Source organism: Leopardus geoffroyi, chromosome B3 (genome assembly GCF_018350155.1).
Source record: "Leopardus geoffroyi isolate Oge1 chromosome B3, O.geoffroyi_Oge1_pat1.0, whole genome shotgun sequence".
Lineage (NCBI taxonomy): Eukaryota > Metazoa > Chordata > Mammalia > Carnivora > Felidae > Leopardus > Leopardus geoffroyi.
In genome coordinates this window covers 84,531,422-84,552,630 of record NC_059337.1, presented here as the reverse complement: position 1 = coordinate 84,552,630, position 21,209 = coordinate 84,531,422, and the positions used below count along the sequence as shown (strand labels likewise).

Genomic DNA, 21,209 nt, shown 5'->3' with positions numbered 1-21,209 from the left:
AGAATTTTTTTTAATATATATTTTTTTAATTTAGAGAGAAAGGGGGGCAGAAGAGGAGACAGAGAGGGAGGGTGAAGAAAGAATCTTAAGCAGGTTCTATGATCAAAACGACTAACACACTCTGCATGGAGCCAACAGGGGGTCCTGAGACCCTGGGACCATGACCTGAGCTGAAATCAAGAGTTGGATGCTCAAATTTCTGAGCCACCCAGACACCCCCAGAAAGAAATATTTTAAACTTAAAACAAGAAAGCGAGGAGGAAGAGTATTTCAGACACCATACAAGGAATCAGCTTACAAAATCTCTAAAACAACTGAGTGAAGATTTCAGAGAAAATGAATCAAAGTAGACAAAATAAAAATACTAGCCTTTAACAAGAATGCTAAGTAGAAGTCAAAGAGAAAAAGGTGAGACACACACACATGCCTAGCCAAGAAAAAAGAAGCAGGACAATGAAGTTTTAGGCCTATGTCAAGAGACAAAACAAAAGTGTATCTCCAGACCTAAGCCCTTTTTTAAAACATAAAATGTATGTCATTTTTACATGTTAGTGAAGGTTCGGTTTTTTGTTGTTGTTGTTTCTTTTTTTTATAATTCTTTATAGCAAGTTAAACAGTAAGATGGTCAACTCAATAAAAGATACTAACTAGTGTCTTCAGTTTTAAGTGTTTACCTACAATGATTAAATCTATAACAGAACAAATATAAACAGAGAGATTACTAATAATTCACCTCCCCAATGCTAGTAATGATGTGCTATCACATGCATTTCACATATTTTACATACCTCTTCATTGATAATGGTGGCATTGCTCAATGAGCGTAATGCTGATGTTATTTTTCTTCCAAGGTCTGCTAGTACCATCTTGAAGGCTTTGGTAGATGTGATTACAAGAAAATCTAGGAAAGAAAAAATTAAATAAAAACATTTGAAAATAATCAATACCAGTTCCCATAACTGGAGACTTCTAAAAAAGAGTATTTAAATTCAAATAAAGTACTTTAGTCTTCAGATACTGTAACCTTGGGGTGCCTGGGTAGCTCAGTCAGTCAAGTGTCCGACTTTGACTCAGGTCATGATCTCATGGTTCCTGAGTTCAGGATGCACATAGGGCCTGCTGCTGCCAGTGCAGAGCCCGCCTTGGATCCTCTGTCTCCCTCTCTCTCCATCCCTGTCCCTCCCCGGCTTGTGTTCTCTCCCTCTCAAAAATAAACAAACATTAAAAAAAATAGATACTGTAACTTCAACTTCTATAGCCTCAACCTGCCACTTCAATATAGGCATGCCCAAAAGCTAAACCTACCACTTGATGATGTATACCTAATTGGAATATTTTATACAAATCAGCAAATTTAACCTATCAGATAAGATAATATGCTTTGAGGAAATGATGGTATGATCTCAAACCTGCAGATACATTTGAACATGGACATTTTGAACATACATTTGAATATGAGAAAGAGAAAGAAAAGGTGATTTCCACCCAGAAATATTGTCTAATTTATCACATAAAAAGACTTTTGTAAACTATTTTGATTCATGCTCTAAGCCAAAAAAAAAAAAGTTTTAATTAATAGGACACCTAACTTTTCACACACATTGTATTAGCTCATCTTACTCTTCTAATAACCAAGGAAAGAGGTATATTACTAATCTTCCCATTTTAAAGCTGTTCTTGATTCCCCAACTCTGAGACAAGATAACCTCAAAGACCCTATCCAGCTCTAAAACATTATAGTTTTATAAAGTACGCAGATATACCCATTACACTTAAGTCCTATGCAAGGATTTACGGACGGTAGGCAAGCAAGCATGACAGGTGGTCCCTGGCCTCAAGTTGTTTATCCACTAGATGGTAAAACAAGGCACATGAATGAACGGCAAAATAAATACTAAGAGAAGTCCTCTTGCCTGACTGCCTTTGAACCGGGACGTTGGCTTTTTCCTACCTTCAGGCTCAAACGAAACATCAGCTCTTCCTGGGTCTCAAGCCCGCCAGCCTTTTTGGACTGGAACTACACCACTGGCTTAGCTCTCCCAGATGTCCAGCTTGCCAAGTTGAAGGATCTTGGGGCTTAATTAGCCTCCATGATCACATGAACCATTTATTATTCCTTGTAATAAGTCTCTTTTTATACATGTGTGTATATATATAAATGTGTGTATAAATATACACACATATATACACATATATGTAAATACACACACATATCCTATTGTTTTTGTGGAGAGCTTTAATAACACCAGTAAAGTATGAGTTCAAAGTTAGTAATGAAACTTTATGATCAATGCCCAATGATTATTTCTATAAAAATTCTAAGGAAGAAAAAACAGGCTCAAGGAGACAGAACAGGCTGTACAGAGAAGTTTGAATGTGAATTTGATCCTGAAATATAGGTAGAACATGGGCAGGTGGAAAAGAAGACAAAAAGGAATTTGAAGATGATATGGCATAAGCAGAAATTGAGACATGGAAAAGCCTGGGACATAATTACAACTTACATATACATATGTATGGACTTGTAGATTATTAAATATGCATTATTTAGGAGACAGTAAATTATACATTCTAGTCAGAACAGTGGGCTATCTAATTAAAAGGAAATGCAGTTAGTAAAGGGCTCTGAAACCACGTTAAAAAGTATCAATTATATGGTATAAATAAGTAGTATCAGCAGAAAAGTTCATTTGTTCAAAACAATTTAGTAACTCTTCTGAATTAATCCAATCTAATATAGTCAACCAAGATAATCTAGACTAGATCCTACATAGAGAGTATACAGGAGATTAAAAATAAGAGAAACAGAAGGACAAAATTGCTGACTCATTCAACATCCAGAAAGCGGAGATGAGGGGAGTCAAAAGAAGCAGGAAAGGAAACGCACTCAAAGACTTATCACTGGCAAAGAGATATTCCAGGTTGAGCTCCAGATTAAACACTACACTTCCACTCACATAAAATTAGGTAATTTAGAACCTAAAAAATTACTAACAATACTTGATGGAATTGAAAACAATTGCTTACCATAACTTGTTTACAATTACATGGTTACTTCACCTAAAAGACCAACTACTTCATAGAAAAGATCCAGCACTTTTTGTTTCTTCTCCCATACTCCTTATACTATTATTGCTTAAGTAAATATTCTTGAGGTAAAAAGTAAGAGCCGGATGTTTCAGTTCATCTCCTTTACCACTGTGTTACCAGGAGAGATATAATCCTAATTATGACACCACAATTTACTTTTTTAGAGATCATGTCATAAACATGTCATCCTCCATTTTAAAAAGATATACTAGTTAACTAAAATAAACCTATTTCCCATATTGGCCAGATCTTTTTTTTTTTTTTTTTCCAATGTTTTTATTTTTATTTTTGGGACAGAGAGAGACAGAGCGTGAACGGGGGAGGGGCAGAGAGAGAGGGAGACACAGAATCGGAAACAGGCTCCAGGCTCTGAGCCATCAGCCCAGAGCCCGACGCGGGGCTCGAACTCACGGACCGCGAGATCGTGACCTGGCTGAAGTCGGACGCTTAACCGACTGCGCCACCCAGGCGCCCTGGCCAGATCTTTTTTAAAAAGCTTCTGTTAAGTTTCCTTTCCTTTTTTAAAAAAAATTTTGAGAGAAAGAGAGCAAGCAGGGAAGGGGGGGCGGGCGGGGGGTGGGGAGTGGACAGAGGAACCGAAGCAGGCTCTGTGCTGTCAACAGAAAGCCCAGTGCCAGGCTGGAACTCGTGAACTGTGAGATCACAACCTGAGCCAAAGTCGGATGCTCAAACAAATAAGCCACCTAGGCACCTCCGTGAATTTTCTAATACATTTTTCCTTATGTAAGTACTTATTGGCAGCACATTTTCTTACACATTTGACTGTATAAAAACCTGCATTTCAGTAGAGGAATAATGATACCTAATAGTACCTTTTATTTATATAGTATTTCCTCTGCAATTTCCAAGGATATGTTTGTGAAAACTCCGGTATTAGAATTCTGCTCAAAACCTCAATGCCTTCCTATTTCATTCAGAGATAAAGTCTTCAAAATGGACTGTAAGGCACTCCCAAACACACACACACACACACACACACACACACACACACACACACTCAGTTTTAATCACATGGACCTCCTTGCTGTTGATGCTGCACTATACCACCTCAGGGCCTTTGTACTGGCTGGCATGCTCCTCCTCTGGCCCACATGGGTAAGACAGCTCCCTCCCCCATCTCCTTCAGGTGGTTGTCCAGACGCAGTTTCTCAGTGAGGCTTTCCCTAACCACTTGTTTAAAATCACAATCTGGGGGCGCCTGGGTGGTGCAGTCGGTTAAGCGTCCGACTTCAGCCAGGTCACGATCTCGCAGTCCGTGAGTTCGAGCCCCGCGTCAGGCTCTGGGCTGATGGCTCAGAGCCTGGAGCCTGTTTCCGATTCTGTGTCTCCCTCTCTCTCTGCCCCTCCCCCGTTCATGCTCTGTCTCTCTCTGTCCCAAAAATAAATAAACGTTGGAAAAAAAAAAATTAATTAAAAAAAATAAAATAAAATCACAATCTGCCTTCTCTTTATTTTTCTCATCATTCCACTACCAACTGACAAATGATTTACTCACACTGTTTGTGCTCTATATCCCCCAACTGAAATATAAGCTGCATGAGGGCAGGGACTTTTCCCCCTTTTGCTCTTCCTATGAGCTCACTGCTTTATGTATCCTCAGAGTTATGTATTGAAAATGAACTTTACAAACGAAAACATTTAAGACTTTAGGAATAAAGCAAGACTAGGGATCCAAAGTCATGAAAGGCCTTTCAAATATCTCCTTTAAGACGACTAAAACCAGTGAAGATAAGACGATAAATTAAGTCAATGACCTATGTAATTGATATTGTACAATTAATACTCATTTGCCATCACTTATTATAACTTTTTAGAATTTCTCTAAAAAATTTCCAACAAGATTCTTAAAAATGACCTTCACCTTGATCTTATATACACACTAAAATGCAAAACATCTTTTTTAATGTTACTAGCTAACCCTATATCTCAATTAGAGTAATTTACAATTCAAGAACACTCCCTCAAAATTCTCTTGTTCAACTAAAAAGATTTACAGAAGTAAAGCAGTGTGTGGTAGAACTTCACAAAAAAGGAATCTCTACTTAGATGAGGCTATTGGAAAGGTAAGGGTAAATTACGGTATAGTATTTCATTCAATTTAACATCTATTATCTCATTCCACCCTCACAACAATTTTATGATACAAGCAGGTTAGGGAATGGCTCTTCCCTAGAAGGAAAAAAAAAAAAAAAAAAAGCAAAATGACTTCCCACAGTCCCTTGGCTACCCAGTCTTAGGCCCTATAGTATGAATGATGCTTTAAAAAATAGGGTTGGGGGCACCTGGGTGGCTCAGTCGGTTAAGCGTCCGACTTCAGCTCAGGTCAAGATCTCGCGGTCCGTGAGTCCGTGAGTTCGAGCCCCGCGTCGGGCTCTGGGCTGATGGCTCAGAGCCTGGAGCCTGTTTCGGATTCTGTGTCTCCCTCTCTCTCTGCCCCTTCCCCGTTCATGCTCTGTCTCTCTCTGTCTCAAAAATAAATAAACGTTAAAAAAAAAAAAAATAGGGTTGAATGCCCCTGCTGGCAAACTCCAGGGTCAAATTTTGTTGCTATATTACAAGAGAGGAAATCGTCTTTTGAAAGCAAAAATGCACACTCTTCTCCATGGCAGAATAACTGCAATGTCCAGAAAGAACTGATGAGGACCACTGCAATCAGATGTGTGAGGACGGAGCTTCATCTGAGTCACATGTTCTGACAAGAATCTGACTAGGAGTTGGATAGTGAGGTGATGGAAACAGGCTCAAGTCTGGGTGCCCTCATAAGGCAAGCACAAGGCCAAGTATCATACTTACCTGCTGCAGTGTGAAGTACTGGAAAGAGCATGGGCTTTGGAGTCTGACAGACTTGGATTCAAACCCAGCTCTGTTACATACTGGCTGAGTTACTGTGGGCAAGTTACTTAATCTCTCTGAGCCTCACTTTCCTCACCTGCAAAATGGAGATAATACCATTATCAAGATAGTGACCCTGAAGGGATGTTGTGAGGGTTAAATGAGACAATAAATATAAAACTTCCTTGTTTTCTTGAATGACACCAACTGGCTCTCCCTATATTTTCATCCGAAGTGTAAGTAAACTAGAAATTTTCTTAAAAACCTTACCCTACTAAGTTTCCTATCCCATTACCTAGGAACCACCCCAGGAATCTTTAATGCCAATTATATGTTCCTGTAATTCTATTATTCAACAGAAGCTGGAGTATCCAAACAGCCACTTTATATTATTTATAAACAATTATAAATATGCCTGCCAGAACCTTGCCTGATCTGAGATTTTATAAACAGATCCTAATGACTAGAGATTTCAAATCCTATTACAATGAAAATCCCTATAAAAAACTTATTTTTAGCCCTAGTCAGTGACTAACTTATTGGATCAATATTAGACTAAAAAACTAAATAAATATATTATTAGTAGTAAATATCTTTAGAAAATTTACTTCTACATTATATACCTTTCCATAAATTAGTCAATAGCCCAAACCAAAACTTGTTTTCCCGACTGTAATACTAAATATATGGATATATATTTAAATTCTATATGTCATATGTATTCACATTCTAGGATAACAGAAAAGTAAATTTATTTAACAAAGTGGACTATCTGTATTTTATCTGCTAAAATTATTATATTTGAATAACCAACAATATAATGTTAATTATGACTTTTAAATTTGTGGATATTTTTTCATACTGAATCTTGGTCCTCCAAGGAAATAATTCATAATAGTTTATGTTTTGTGATTACAGGAGGATACGTGTTCACTGTAAAAATTCACACATTACAGAAATACTAAAGGCAGAAAATGTAATTCCCCTAATCTTACACCCTCTTGTCCCCTGATAACCACCAATAACAATTTAGTATATGTTCCTACAGATTTTACTTTCTATGCATATAAGTGAGGCAAGTTTTCGCAAGAATTATGATTTGGGATAATGAAAAGGGAAGCAGTAATGAGGGAAATTCTTTTGTAAACATGCCCGCTAATGTTAAAAACATGCTTAAATGCAAAAGACAGAATACAAAACTGTATTTATTGTATAATCCATTTTTATCTATAAACAAATATCAAAAAATAACATTAGCCTCCAGGGAAATGCAAATCAAAGGTACACTCAGATACTACTCCACACACAATAGGATGGCTATAGTCAAAAAGACATAACAAGTGTTGTTCCGAACGTGGAGAAATCAGAACCTTCATGTACTGTTGGTGGGGATGTAAAATGGTACAGCCCGTTGGAAACAATTTGGGCAATTCCTCAGAATGTTGAACATAGGGTTACTATATATGACCCAGCAATTCCACTCCTAGGTACAAGCCAAGAGAAAGTAAGATACATCCAAACAAAAATTTGTACATAAATGGTCATTGGCAGCATTATTCACTCTAGCCAAAAAGTAGAAAGAACCCAAACATCCCTCAACTGATGAGTGGGTAAAAATAATGTGATATATCCATAAAATGGAATATTTGATAATAAAAAGAAATGAACACAGCAAAGAAAACAATCAACCAAACTAACAGGCAACATGAGAAGATCTTTGCAAATGACATATCAGATAAAAGGTTAGTTTCCAAAATCTATTAAGAATTTACCAAACTCAACACCCAAAAAACAAATAATCCAGTGAAGGAATGGGCAAAACACATGAATAGACAATTTTCCAAAGAAGACATCCAGATTGCTCACAGACACATGAAAATACTCAACATCGCTCATCATTAGGGAAATACAAATCAAAACCACGATGAGATACCACTTCATATCTGTCAGAACGGCTAAAATTAACAACTCAGGAAAGAATAGATGTTGGCAAAAATTCAGAGAAAGGGGAACCCTTTTGTACTGTTGGTGGGAATGCAAACTGGTACAGCCACTCTGGAAAACAGGAGGTTGGTTCCTCGAAAAATTAAAAATAGAACTACCCTATGACCTAACAAATGCACTACTAGGTATTTATCCAAAGGATACAAAAATGCTGATTCAAAGGAGCACATGCACCCCAATGTTTATAGCAGTGATATAAACAATAGCCCAAATGTCCTTTGACTGATGAATGAATAAAGATGTGGTGAGTGTGTGTGTGTGTGTGTGTGTGTGTGTGTGTGTGTAACAGAATGCTACTCAGCAATCAAAAAGAACAAAATCTTGCCATTTGCAACAAAGTGGATGGAACTAGAGTATATTATGCGACACGTAATAAGTCAGAGAAAGACAGATATCGTATGATTTCAAATATGGAATTTGAGAAATACAACAGATGAACATAGGGGCCGGGAAGGAAAAATAAGACAAAAACAGAAAGAGAGACAAACCACAAGAGACTCTTAAATACAGAGAATAGAGGGTTGTTGTAGGGGAAGCAGGTGGGGGGATGGGTTAACGGGTGATGAGCATTATGGAAGGCACGTGGGATGCGCACTGGGTATTACATGTAAGAGATGAATCACTGGGTTCTGCTCCTGAAGCCAAGACTACACTCTATGTTAACTAACTTGAATTTAAATTAAAAAAAAAAAAAAAAAAGAAAAGAATTGAAGTACTGATTCATGCTACAACATGGATGAATACTGAAAACATAATCTGCATGAAAGAAACCAGTGACAAAAGATCACATATTCTAGGATTTCATTTACATGAAATGTCCAGAAGTAAATCTACAGAGACAGAAAGTGGATTAATAGTTGGTTAGGGCTCCGAAGTTGGGGGAAAATGAGGAGTAACTATTAATGGGTATGGGGTTTCTTCATGGAGTGATGAAAATGTTCTAAAATTGATTGTGGTGATGATTGCACAACTCTGTCAATACACTAAAAAGCACTGAATTGTATACTGTAGGTGAATTGTAGGGTATGTGAATTTTATTTCAATAAAACTGTTAGCAAATAATATTTATCATTTCTGGATGGTGAATTTTTATTTTCTTATTTACATATTTTTGTAATTTACAAATTTTTGGTATGACTATTATTTTTTAAGTCAAAGGTAAAATTAATTATTTTTCAAAGTTCTCCTTGTGAGAATTACAATGATATTATACTGGGGATTGAGATGAAGTTGCCACATGGATTCATTTAGTTATTCATTCATCAAACACCGAGTATGTATTCCAGGAATTGTCCCAGCATGAGAAAAGCTCTAACTCCAAAATTAATAAATTACATCAACTTAACACAGACAAAACTCCTCTATTAACTTCAGAAGATAAATTATACATCATACCACCACTGACTTACCTGCTTTAATTCTGCAACAAAGGTTATATTCAATTACATCAAAAAGTATCAGGAAATTCCCTCTTCATTCAAATAATCTGTTTCCAAATTTTAAAATTCCTTTTAATTAAAAACAACAATACGACACTTTATAGTTTGATAACAGAAAAGGCGTACCAAAAACTCAATTAGCAACAAGAGGTAACAGTTCAAAAACAATGAGAATCATTCCTTTAAGATACTTTTTTGGCTATCAGGTCAACTATAACAAGAATTTTTATGTAAACTTTTACCAAGATTAAAACAAGTCAAAAGAATTCCTTGGAAACAGTTTGTCCTGAAGTTGAACATAGACTGAAAATACGGAAGAGGAGGAATGAGCTATTTCAAGCAATGGGTTATTTCAGCGACGTTTAGCTAACACCTATCAGCTAAAAATTAGATATTCAATCAACCTCCAGGGATAGTAACATCAAAAGGTGTTGGCAGAAGTGGCCTCATCTAAATTCTTAATTAGGAGAGTGAAACAAGGCATCAGATTTTGAAAAACTTCACTGGCTACATATTAAGTACAGCCAGGCTTAATAACCATTGCATGAAGCAATATTCTTCAAAGAAAAACAGAGAAAGAAAAATCTGTTCCATAATTTAAAAAGATTAGAGTCAAATAGCAAATACTTTGGAGGGAGAAAAACTTGAGAGCAAAGAGACTACGTACACTAATCTTATCCCAAAAGTCTAATGGAGACGTGGGGCTTGAACCAGGGAAGCAGAAAGCAAAATGGCTTAAGTCAAGCCCGTAAAACAGAAGCTACAGGACATAATGACCAAATGGCTGTGGAAAATGAAGGGGAAAAAAAAGGCAAAAGTGACTCCAAGGTCTCAAACAGTAACCAGATGGCCAATGATGCCATTAACCAAAGAATGGAAGGCAAAAGAGAAACTGGTTGGAAAATTAAAGAGTTAATACAGAAAAGGTTCAAGGGGCTGTAAGGTTTTGTAATGTTGTATTTGTAAAGTTTTACTAAAGTTGGATTTTGAGCACATCTACTAAAATATTTTGTAATGTTCTACTAAAGTTGGATACGGTGCACATTCATTTTATTATTCCTTAAAAATTGAACATACAAATATCACAAAATTCAAGTAGAAACAAGGAGTCAAAAACATGTATATACCATATAGTAATAATGAAAAGAATTAAAAAAAAGGAAAGTTGAGGTAGTAAGCTTGGTTTTGGACGTACTAAATTTATAGAAACTAAAAAACTATATCATTCATGAGGCAGAAGTTACAGGAAAAAAAAAGAAGTTACAGAAGTTTGGAAATGGTTGGCATACAAGGATAATGCCATGGAAGCCATGGATGTAGATGATAATTCTCAAGAAGACTATGAAAGACCATTTGGGTTACAGGGATGGCAAAGAGCGAACAAAAAGTAGTCAACTAAGACTGAGAATAATTAACAGGGATAGAAGCCCTTACTAATTCCTTACCCTCTCCAAAAGCATACAGAAGAAAATCAATTTTTTTAAAGCTACCGTTTATATTTATCTTATTAAATTCCAGAGGTGGATCCAGAATTCCCAGTTAGGTGAAATTAGAGGCAAGATCTGTTTGAAGAAGGGCTTGAAGATGCTTTTATTAAATTAGAAAATACTAACTGACCACATGAAAACATCAAGAGAAAGAGTTTTAAGGGAAATAATTCTACCCTTTGGCACCAACACTGCTATATTCTAGACACTGCCCAGAACAGATCACCTAATCTTTCATCCCCATAATAAGTTATTAGATAGATGAGGAAACTGAGACTGGATTGGACTAGCAACCTGCTCAGGGTCACAAATCCCCCTGAACAATCTCATCTGTGTTCCCATAGCTATCATGGCTCTTTAACTAAACTTTCTCATTACTCATCTTGCTATAATGTATATTTATGTGCCTCTCTCACTGTACTGTTAGCTCCTCAATGGCAGTATTTGTGTCATTCATTTCAATATCCCTATAGATAGGAATAAGTAAATACTGTTGAATTAAGCATATGAAAGAACTAGGTGAGAATAGCATCAAGAAAGACAATAGGGGAAAGAGTTTCAAGAAAGTGTCAAATGTACAGAAAGAGCCATCAGTATATCTGAAGTCACCATTGGCATTGAACTGATACCCCGTATTGTTTATTGAACGCCTACTATATGCAGAACAATGTGTCGAGCACAACGGACACGGAAAAATAAAATCTCGTACACGTCAAAAGGTTTTCGGAGAAGTAGCCACATCTAAATTATTGATCAAGAGAGCAAAGCAAAGAGCCAGGCCTGTAATTGCCTACATCCCATTTGGCTCGGGTAAATCTGAAGACAACTTAAAAGGGTCACAGTGCATCCTTTAATAAAACTTCTGACGGGGCACACGAGATGAAAAAGGGCCAGTGCACCTCAATCTCGGTGACGAGAGTCGGTGGCCAGAGAAGCCGACTCCCTCTGGAGTCTCTAGCCCCCAAGCAGGGCTGAGGCTGCCCCTAGCTGCCAGTCCGTGGTCGGGGGCGGGAAAAAGCAAGACACTTACCGCAAAAGGCACCGCTACCGCTGTGGCCCAAAGGGGCCGGGGATTCCTTCGCGAGGCCCCCGCAACGTGGGAGGAAACCAAGAAAAGCAGGGATCAGACAGACAGATGCGATCCCACAGCCCGACTTCCCAAACTATACAAACTAGGGCTCCAGCGCCCAGCACCACGACGCCAACTCCCACCAGCTGGAAGACCGACGATTGCCACCGAACCTTCCGCCCAATGAGGAAACGTCACCACTCGGCGTAGTCCAGCCTCTTATGAAAAGGATACACTTCCGCTTCCGGGGCACCTGCTGCGTACTTTCTGTGCTTTCGCTGAAAGGGTTTATTGCGAGGTTTCTTTGCTTCGACTGGCTTTGGGACATTCCGTTTCCTATTGCCCAATCACTGCGGCAGCAAAGTGGCAGTACAGGATGTTCTCTAGGGATGCGATCTCAGGAAATAATTCCGGCCTCGAGAAGTCACCTTAAAAAGTGACTGGGCAGTGCACTGCCAGCTGAAAGGAGAATCATGAGAGATGCAATTCAAAGTAGGGTTTCGTCCCCAGGCGCACGTGTGAACACCAACAAGGGGCGGGGCTTAGGGATTTCGCAGCCCGGGGAGGCGGGTTCCGCCGTGTCGGATCTGGAGTGGAGACCGCTCTCTGCTTGCGCGTGCGCATTGCGAACCTTCCCCGACGCTGTTTTCTGCTCCAAGATGGAATTCCGCTCCGCGCGGCAAGCAATAATGCAGCTGCTACGTACGGTGGCTCCGGCAGACCTCCCAGCGCTGCTCGAGTGGATGAGAACTACCCGTAAGCGACCAGAGCCAGACGCAAGTGATTGGGGCAAAGATATACTATAGGTGTTGACCTTGGGGACCTAAGACAGCATGAGGCCGAAAGCCTTCTAGGGGTCGCTGTGCCGGCCTCTGCTCCTCTTTATAGGAGAGGTTGACGGGGGGCACATTTCAAACCTTAGCAGGTTCAGAGTCCAGTTTGGAATTGGGTGCAGGAAGACCTGGCTCTGGGTTGTTTGTGATTGTGCTGCAGACTTCAGACAAGCCACCTAGAGGCTCCTTGTGCCTAATCCTTTTCTGAGGGAAGAGAAGGGGTGGAGGGTTTTGCCCTCCCCACCGCCATTACTCCCACGAATTTGTGACTACCAGTAAGGTTAGTTACTACCTGAAAAAGCACTTTGCAAAAGGTGTTTCAGTCTGTGGGGCAGGAAGCTTTTACCCTACAAGCAAAGTCACCTGTAGCTAGTGCATTTATTTTCTCAGTTGTAAAATGGACCATCAATTTAATAGCAGTTTTCCAGGGTGAGGTAAGGGAGAGGTTGGGGGGTGATGACTTTGATTTTAAGCTGTTAATAAAATTAATAATACAAAAAAGCACAACTTAGAATCGAGGAAATGTGGCAATTAGGTCCATTTATTGAAGAATGGTTACTGCTTTGGCAAAGTGAAGCCTGGTGAAAGCACAAGATAACAGGATATTCCTTGTTTGAGAACAATGCCAAAAAACCATGCTACCTTTATACCTCTAAACATTGATTCCCATGTTTATTTTCATCCAGACTCATGATTTGAAATATTCATGTGTGCTGATAACTTCCAAACTTAACTTTTTCCTAGAACTCTCTTTCTTTGTGATGTTATTAGTCAATCAGTAGGATTGGGTATTTTTATTATTATTACACATTTGGGGGGATCATTTTAGATGAGAGGCCAAAATGAAATTAACTTGGAAAACTGATAGAGTTAGCCTTTTAGAAAGTGGAGAAAACCAGACAGGTAGAAAGTGGAGAAAAACAGACAGGAATTGCTGAGTCAAGATATGCTGAGTCTCCTTATTTAAATTTTGTATTGCCAGTTTTATTTATCATATCCCGATTGATTATAAAAACCATAGTAGTTTCCGTTTGTTATTTTCTGCATTCCTCAGCACAAGATCTTTTATTCCAAAAGCCCTAAGTGCCTACAAAAATGCCACCTACTGCCTGGTTCTGGCAATTGCACAGTTACTAAAATATTCTTATCCTCAAGATTTCAGTTTTGTGGAATCATTTGTAATCTAAATTTCCAGTTTTAGAGACATCAGTTGAGAGCCCCATTTTTCAAAATCAGGAAAACCTGTAAGCATGTCTTGGGTGATAATTTTGTAAACAAGAAGACCCAAGATCACTGACTTTAGAGTACATTTTTACTTTTTTAAAAGCTCTTTTTGTGCCTTTCTCCAGCAGATCCTGTAGTCAGAGAGCTCATGCAATTTATTAAATGATTTAGAAAACGACAGTGAATTTCTGAGAATGTTTATTAACATGAATATTGTAAGAAATGAGGGTGTCACTTTGCTTTAAATGGAGTGGTTTTTTTTTTTAATTTTTTTTTAATGTTTTATTTATTTTTGAGACAGAGAGAGACAGAGCATGAGTGGGGGAGGGTCAGAGAGAGAGGGAGACACAGAATCTGAAACCAGCTCCAGGCTCTGAGCTGTCAGCACAGAGCCCGATGCGGGGCTTGAACCCACGAACCGTGAGATCATGACCAGAGCCGAAGTCGGAAGCTCAAGCGACTGAGCCACCCAAGCGCCCCTAAATGGAGTGTTTTAACATAAATCTTGAAAAGCAACTTATTAGTATACCTTTTTTAGGTGGTAAAATATACATAACATAAAATTTACCATTTTTAGCTATTTTTAAGTGTACAGTTCAGTGACATTACATACATTTACGTTGTGCAACCATCACATCTGTCTCCAGAACTTTCTCATCTTCCCAAGCTGAAATTCTTAGTATACTTTTTTATGAAGTGGCTCTAAACAGAGCACAAAAGATTCTTCCAGTCAACCATTTTTTATTTTCCTAACTAATTTCCTTCTAGGAAAAAAAAAATTATCTTTTATCTCTAGCATTAAGTCACTTGCATAATATCTTATTTGTATGACATTTTCTTAGACATTTAATAAGTATAAATCTCCTTGAATTTTTATACTATTTAATGAAATAGCAAGAGACAGTAGTAGGTATTGAGTATGGCTTTGGTTTTGAGTTTTGCAGTGCTTATTGAAACTGAAAAACATGTTGCTAACAGGTAAGATCATAATCATTTTAGATACACAAAAGGAAGGTAATCTTTTTTAATGTTTATTTATTTCTGAGAGAGAAAGAGAACGAGCAGGGGAGAGGCAGAGAAAGAGGGGGACAGAGGATCTGAAGTGGGCTCCGCACTAATAGCAGAGAGCCCGATGCGGAGCTCGAACCCACAAACCATGAGACCATGACCTGAGCCGAAATCAGACACTTTACTGACTGAGCCACCCAGGCACCCCAGAATAATATTCTTGATCTCTGAAGGAATAGTGGGATTATCACACCAACACCTGGAGTCATTTAGGATCAGGCTGGTAGAACTAGAAGCGTGGACCAGGGCAGAGCCAAGCACATGTCAATGCCTGATAAACTGAAGATTAGAAAAAATAGATGGGAGCCTACATTTTACCTTGGTACAGCTTAGGCCAAAGATCTAGGAAACAAATGAATACCAACGTAGGAAGGATACACCAAGTCTGAAGGGCAAAGCACACAAAGATACCGTCTCCCAAAATGAATGAATGAATGAATGAATGAATGAAGTAAAAAATACAGCAGGACCTCAGCTAATTGATTCTGATCTTGTGGCAGAACATCTGTTCTCTTCTATTTCCTGTATATATATAAAATGGGCTCTTGATCTAGATTTCAAAGTGTAGGAGAGTGACTGCAATCCATTAAGTGAGGAGAGCTGAGAGCCAGAACTGCAAGTGGGACCCCCAATAAGCATATTTTTAAAAAGTACATTGGAACAACTGTATGTTAACATATGCTATTCTGAAGCCACCGAATTTTTCTTGGATATGCAAATTAAAATGAGGAAGTCAAACACACTGCCCAAAAGAGTTTCTATTAAGAATCAGATTACAAAGGGTAGAAAATTAGGGTTTGCTCTAAGAAAATTAAAATCGTCAAAAAAATATTTAATGCTTGGGGCGCCTGGGTGGCGCAGTCGGTTAAGCGTCCGACTTCAGCCAGGTTACGATCTCGCGGTCCGTGAGTTCGAGCCCCGCGTCGGGCTCTGGGCTGATGGCTCAGAGCCTGGAGCCTGTTTCCGATTCTGTGTCTCCCTCTCTCTCTGCCCCTCCCCCGTTCATGCTCTGTCTCTCTATGTCCCAAAAATAAATAAACGTTGAAAAAAAAATTTAAAAAAAAATATTTAATGCTTAAAGAAGATAACAGTAGATGACTAGAAGCTTTTAGAAGCTTCACTGTATCCTATATTTTAGGTATATCTTCACTGACCGTAAGTGGACCTGTTTGTGAGCAGCAGCTACAGAGCTGTTAGAAATTCTTTGAAATTCCCACAAATCTAAAAAGTAAAGTCTGGTTTCTAGTTACATTTGTCAGACATTATACCGCTTCAGTTCCATATTGCATTACCACTGAGGAAGTATAACAAAGATACTCTAATCTTCATTGAAACCATATGAATTAATGAAAGTTACCAAGAACGTGAGGTAACAAAAATAGATTGTTTTTTCAAAAACTAACAAGGTATACTAAGCAAATTGGTACCTCTTTCTTAAATTGGTACCTCTTAAAATTTTTCTATCAAATAAAAAGAATTACACTTTTGGGGCATCTGGGTGGCTGGGTCGGTTAAGCGTCTAACTCTTGATTTTGGCTCAGGTCATGATCTCACGATTTGATTCATGAGATCGAGTTATGTTTCAGGCTCTGTGCTAATAGCACAGAACCTGCTTGGGATTCTTTCTCTCTGCCCCTCCCCCACGTGCATGCACATGTACTCTCTCTTTCAAAATAAATAAACTTTAAACAAAAAAATTATCCTTTTCTCTAAAGTACTTTTGTACTTTGGGGCACCTAGGTGGCTCAGTCAGTTGAGCATCCAACTTTGGCTCAGGTTATGATCTCACAGTTTGTGAATTCAAGCCTGGCATCAGGTTTACTGCTGTCATCGCAGAGCCCACTTCAGGTCCTCTGTCCCTGTTTTCTTTCTCTGCCTCTCCCCCCTCACGCTTTCCCTCACAAAAATAAATAAAACATTTTTTAAAAAGAGAGAATAAAGTACTTTTGTATTTTAATATATTGTGTATAAAATGAGCAGGATAGGGGCTCCTGGGTGGCTCAATCGGTTAAGGGTCTGACTTCGGCTCAGGTCATGATCTCGTGGTTTGTGAGTTTGAGCCCCGCGTTGGTCTCTGTGCTGACAGCTCGGAGCCTGGAGCCTGCTTCAGATTCTGTGTCTCCCCCTCTCTCTGCCCCTCCCCCACTTGTGCTCTGTCTCTATCTATCAAAAATAAATGTAAAAAAAAAGATTTTTTTTAAATAAAATGAGCAGGATATATAAAAGGATAATACATCATGAATAACTGGGTTTATCCCAAGAATACACTATTGGTTTAACGTTATAAAATCAGGGGCACCTGGGTGGCTCAGTCAGTTAAGTGTCTGACTCTTAATTTTGGCTCCTGTCACAATCTCAGGGTTCAGGAGATCAAGCCCTGCATCAGACTCCACACTGACAGCATATAAAGCCGGCTTGGGATCCTCTCTCTCCCTCTCTCACTGCCCCTCCCCTGTTCGTATGTTCTCTTTCCTCTCTCAAAATAAATAAACATTTTTAAAAATAAATGAGTAAAACATTATAAAATCAATCAATGTAATTCACCATATTCAGTAAAAAGAAAAACTATATTATTACCTCAGTAGACCAGGAAAAGCATTTGACAACATCCAACACCTCTTCCTGATAATAACTCTCATCAAACTAGGAGTAGAAGGGAACATTCTCAACCTGATAAAGGACATGTGTGAAAAATCTACAGCTAACATCATTCTTAAAATTGAAAAGACTGAGTTCTTTCCCCTAAGATCAGAAATGACAAAGATGTGCACTCATCGCTACTATCCAGCATCATAATAACAGCTTCTAGTCCGTACAGTATCTCAAGAACAAGTGAAGGAGGGAGGCATTTCAATTAGGAATGGGTGAATGGATGAGCAAATTGTGGTATATTTTTATAATGGAATACTACTTAGCAAATAAATGGAAAGAAGTATTTGCCCAACAACGTGAATAAATTATACTGAGTGAAAGCAACCATACTAAAAAAGACTGTATACAGCATGATTTCATTTATTTATAACTAGAAAATGCAGCCTGATCTATAGTGATAGAAAATACATCTGTGGCAACTGAGTGAGTGGAGGGATTGGAGAAGGATTACAGATGGGCAAAAGGAAACATTTGGGGGTAACAGATATGTCCACTACCTTGATTGTAGAGATAATTTCATGACTGTATCCATATGACAAAGTTTATATAATTATACACTTGAAATATGTATAGTTTATTTGTACAAATTCTTCTATAAAACTTTTTACAAAATGGCCACAAATTCTTTGATCCTCATTCTATGAGAGGTCTGATCTATATTCTCTACCTTGAAATCTGAATGGGCTCTGTTACAGCTTTGGCCCATAGAATATGGCAGAAGTGACACTATGTCAGTTTCAGATCCAGGACTTAAGAAACTTGCAACTTCTACTTTCTTTCTCTTGGAATGCTTGGTCTGGAAGAAGTTAACCATCATATGTGTAGTCTGACTACCTTGAGATTATCAAACTGTCAGGAATCCCCAGCTAGCCTATGGACAGCAAGATGCTCAACCAGGCTGTAACTGTTCTTGCCATCCTTGCCTAGACACCAGACATAGGAGTAAAGAAGCCATCTGAAATGCCCACTCCAGTCAAGCCTTTCTTACAAATAATATTGCTGTGAACATTCATGTGTAGATTTTTGTGTTAATATAAGTTTTCATTTCTCTGTGATAATATTCAAGAGTGCAATTGCTGGGTCATATGGTAAGTGCATTTTTAGTTTTATAGAAACTGTCAAACTCTTCCAGAGTGGCTATTTTTATGTTAATACAAACATACTGTAATCCGATTTCTCTGCATCCTCACCAGCATTTGCTATTAGTGTTTTTTTTCTTTCTTTTAATACTTACTTATTTTTGAGAGCGAGACACACAGAGTGTGAGTGGGGGAGAGGCAGAGAGAGAGAGGGAGACACAGAAGCTGAAGCACGCTCCAAGATCCGCGCTGTCAGCACAGAGACTGACGCTGCACTGGAACTCACAGACTGGGAGATCATGACCTGAGCCGAAGTCAAACACTTTTACCGACTGAGCCACCCAGGTGCCCCAGTCAGTATTTTTTTTTTTTTAATGTTTATTTATATATTTAGAGAGCGAGAGAGAGAGAGGGCAAGTAGAGACAGGGGCAGAGGCTATCAGCGTGGAGTCTAACACAGGGCTCAGTCTCACAAACCATGAGATCCTGACCTGAGTCAAAATCAAGACTCAAGACACTTAACTGACTGAGCCACTCAGGCACTCCTATCAATATTTTTTATGTTAGCCATTCTGTTATTCGAGTGATATATCATTAGGTTGTTGAACATCTGCTCATGTGTTTATTTGCCATTTCAATATCGTCTTTGGTGAAATATCTGTTTGTGTCTTTTGCCCAATTTTAATTGTATTTTTTCTATACTGTCATCTTGAGAGTTCTTAATGTATTCTAGGTATAAGCCCTTTGTGAACATATATGTGGTTTGCAAGTATTTTCTCCAAGTCTGTAATTTGTTCATCCTCTTAATAGAGTTTTTATTTTATTTTTATTTATTTACTTATTTTTAAATTTAAATCCAAGTTAGTTAACATATAATGTAATAATGATTTTAGGAGTAGAATTTAGTGATTCATCACTTACATATAACACCCAGTGCTCATCCCAACAAGTGCCCTCCTTAATGCCCCTTGCCCATTTAGCCCATTCACCCACCCAACACCCCACCAGCAACCCACAGTTTGTTCATGTATTCAAGAGTCTCTTGGTTTGTCTCCCTCTTTGTTTTTATCTTATTTTGCTTCCCTTACCCTATGTTTATCTGTTTTGTTTCTTAAATTCCACATATGAGTGGAATATATGGAATATATGATTTTTTTTTCTTTTCTCTGGCTGACTTATTTTGCTTAGCATAATACATTCTAATTCCGTCCACGTTGTTGCAAATGGTAAGATTTCATTCTTTTTGATCGCCAAGTAATATTCCATTGTGTATACACCACATCTTCTTTATCCATTTATCAGTTGGTGGATATTTGGGCGCTTTCCATACTTTGGCTATTGTCTATAGTGCTGCTATAAACATTGAGGTGCGTGTGACCCTTCGAATCAGCATTTTTGAATCCTTTGGCTAAATACCTAGTAGTGCATTTGCTGGGTCATAGGGTAATTTTTTGAGGAACCCCCATACTTTTTTCCAGAGTGGCTATACCAGTTTGCATTCCCACTAGCAGTGCAAAAAAGATACTCTTTCTCTGCATCCTCACCAACATCTGTTGCCGGAGTTGTTAATCTTAGCCATTCAGACAGGTGTGAGGTGGTATCTCAATGTGGTTTTGATTAGTATTTCCCTGATGAAGAGTGATGTTGAGCACCTTTTCGTGCATCTGTTTGCCATCAGGATGTCTTCTTTGGAAAAGTGTCTATTCATGTCTTCTGCCCATTTCTTCAGTGGATTATTTGTTTTTTGGGTGTTGAGTTCGATAAATTCTTTATAGATTTTGGATACTAACCCTTTATCTGATATGTCATTTGCAAATATCTTCTCCCATTCCATCAGTTGCCTTTTAACTTTGCTGATTGTTTCTTTCGCTGTGCAGAAGCTTTTTATCTTGATGAGGTCCTAGTAGTTCATTTTTGCTTTTGTTTCCCTTGCCTCCAGAGACATTTCAAGTAAGAATTTGCTGTAGCTGAGGTCAAAGAGATTCTTGTCTGCTTTCTCCTCTAGGGTTTTGATGGCTTCCTGTCTCACATTTAGGTCTTTCATTCATTTTGAATTTATTTTTGTGTATGGTGTAAAAGACGTCCAGGTTCATTCTTCTGCATGTTGCTGTCCAGTTTTCCCAACACCGCTGGCTGAAGAGGGTGTCTTTTTTCCACTGGATTTTCTTTCCTGCTTTGTCAAAGATGAGTTTGCCATGCATTTGTGGGTCCATTTCTGGGTTCTCTATTCTCTTCCATTGATCTGTGTGTCTTTTTGTGCCACTACCATAAACTGTGTTGATGATTACAACTTGGTAATACAGCTTGAAGTCCTGAATTGTGATGCCTTCAGCTTTGGTTTTCTTTTTCATCATTACTTTGGCTATTCAGGGACTTTTCTGATTCCATCAAATTTTAGGATTGTTTGTTCA

General features: G+C 38.4%; 2 protein-coding genes across 7 annotated transcripts in view; one reads left to right on the top strand and one right to left on the bottom strand.

Moving 5' to 3' along the window:
• The window catches only part of SRP54 (signal recognition particle 54), a 41,247-nt gene extending 29,059 nt beyond the window's left edge, over window positions 1-12,188 (bottom strand). Inside the window, exons 1-3 of one of the 3 annotated variants that reach the window (XM_045450684.1) lie at window positions 11,904-12,188; window positions 5,905-6,040; window positions 789-901 (exon numbers count right to left, since the gene is read on the bottom strand). In XM_045450684.1, the coding sequence (XP_045306640.1) occupies window positions 789-901; window positions 5,905-5,935 (144 nt within the window). In that variant the 5' untranslated portion in view covers window positions 5,936-6,040; window positions 11,904-12,188. Of the gene's footprint in view, window positions 1-788; window positions 902-3,027; window positions 3,156-5,904; window positions 6,041-11,903 lie in introns of those variants that run through there. The other 2 variants (XM_045450686.1, XM_045450685.1) reach the window with 2 other exon arrangements.
• A 160-nt stretch (window positions 12,189-12,348) lies between these two features.
• The window catches only part of LOC123583558, a 53,006-nt gene continuing 44,145 nt past the window's right edge, over window positions 12,349-21,209 (top strand). For 3 of the 4 annotated variants that reach the window (XM_045450694.1, XM_045450692.1, XM_045450693.1), the window contains exon 1: window positions 12,416-12,698. In XM_045450694.1, the coding sequence (XP_045306650.1) occupies window positions 12,416-12,698 (283 nt within the window). Of the gene's footprint in view, window positions 12,699-21,209 lie in introns of all 4 variants that reach the window. The other variant, XM_045450695.1, reaches the window with a different exon arrangement.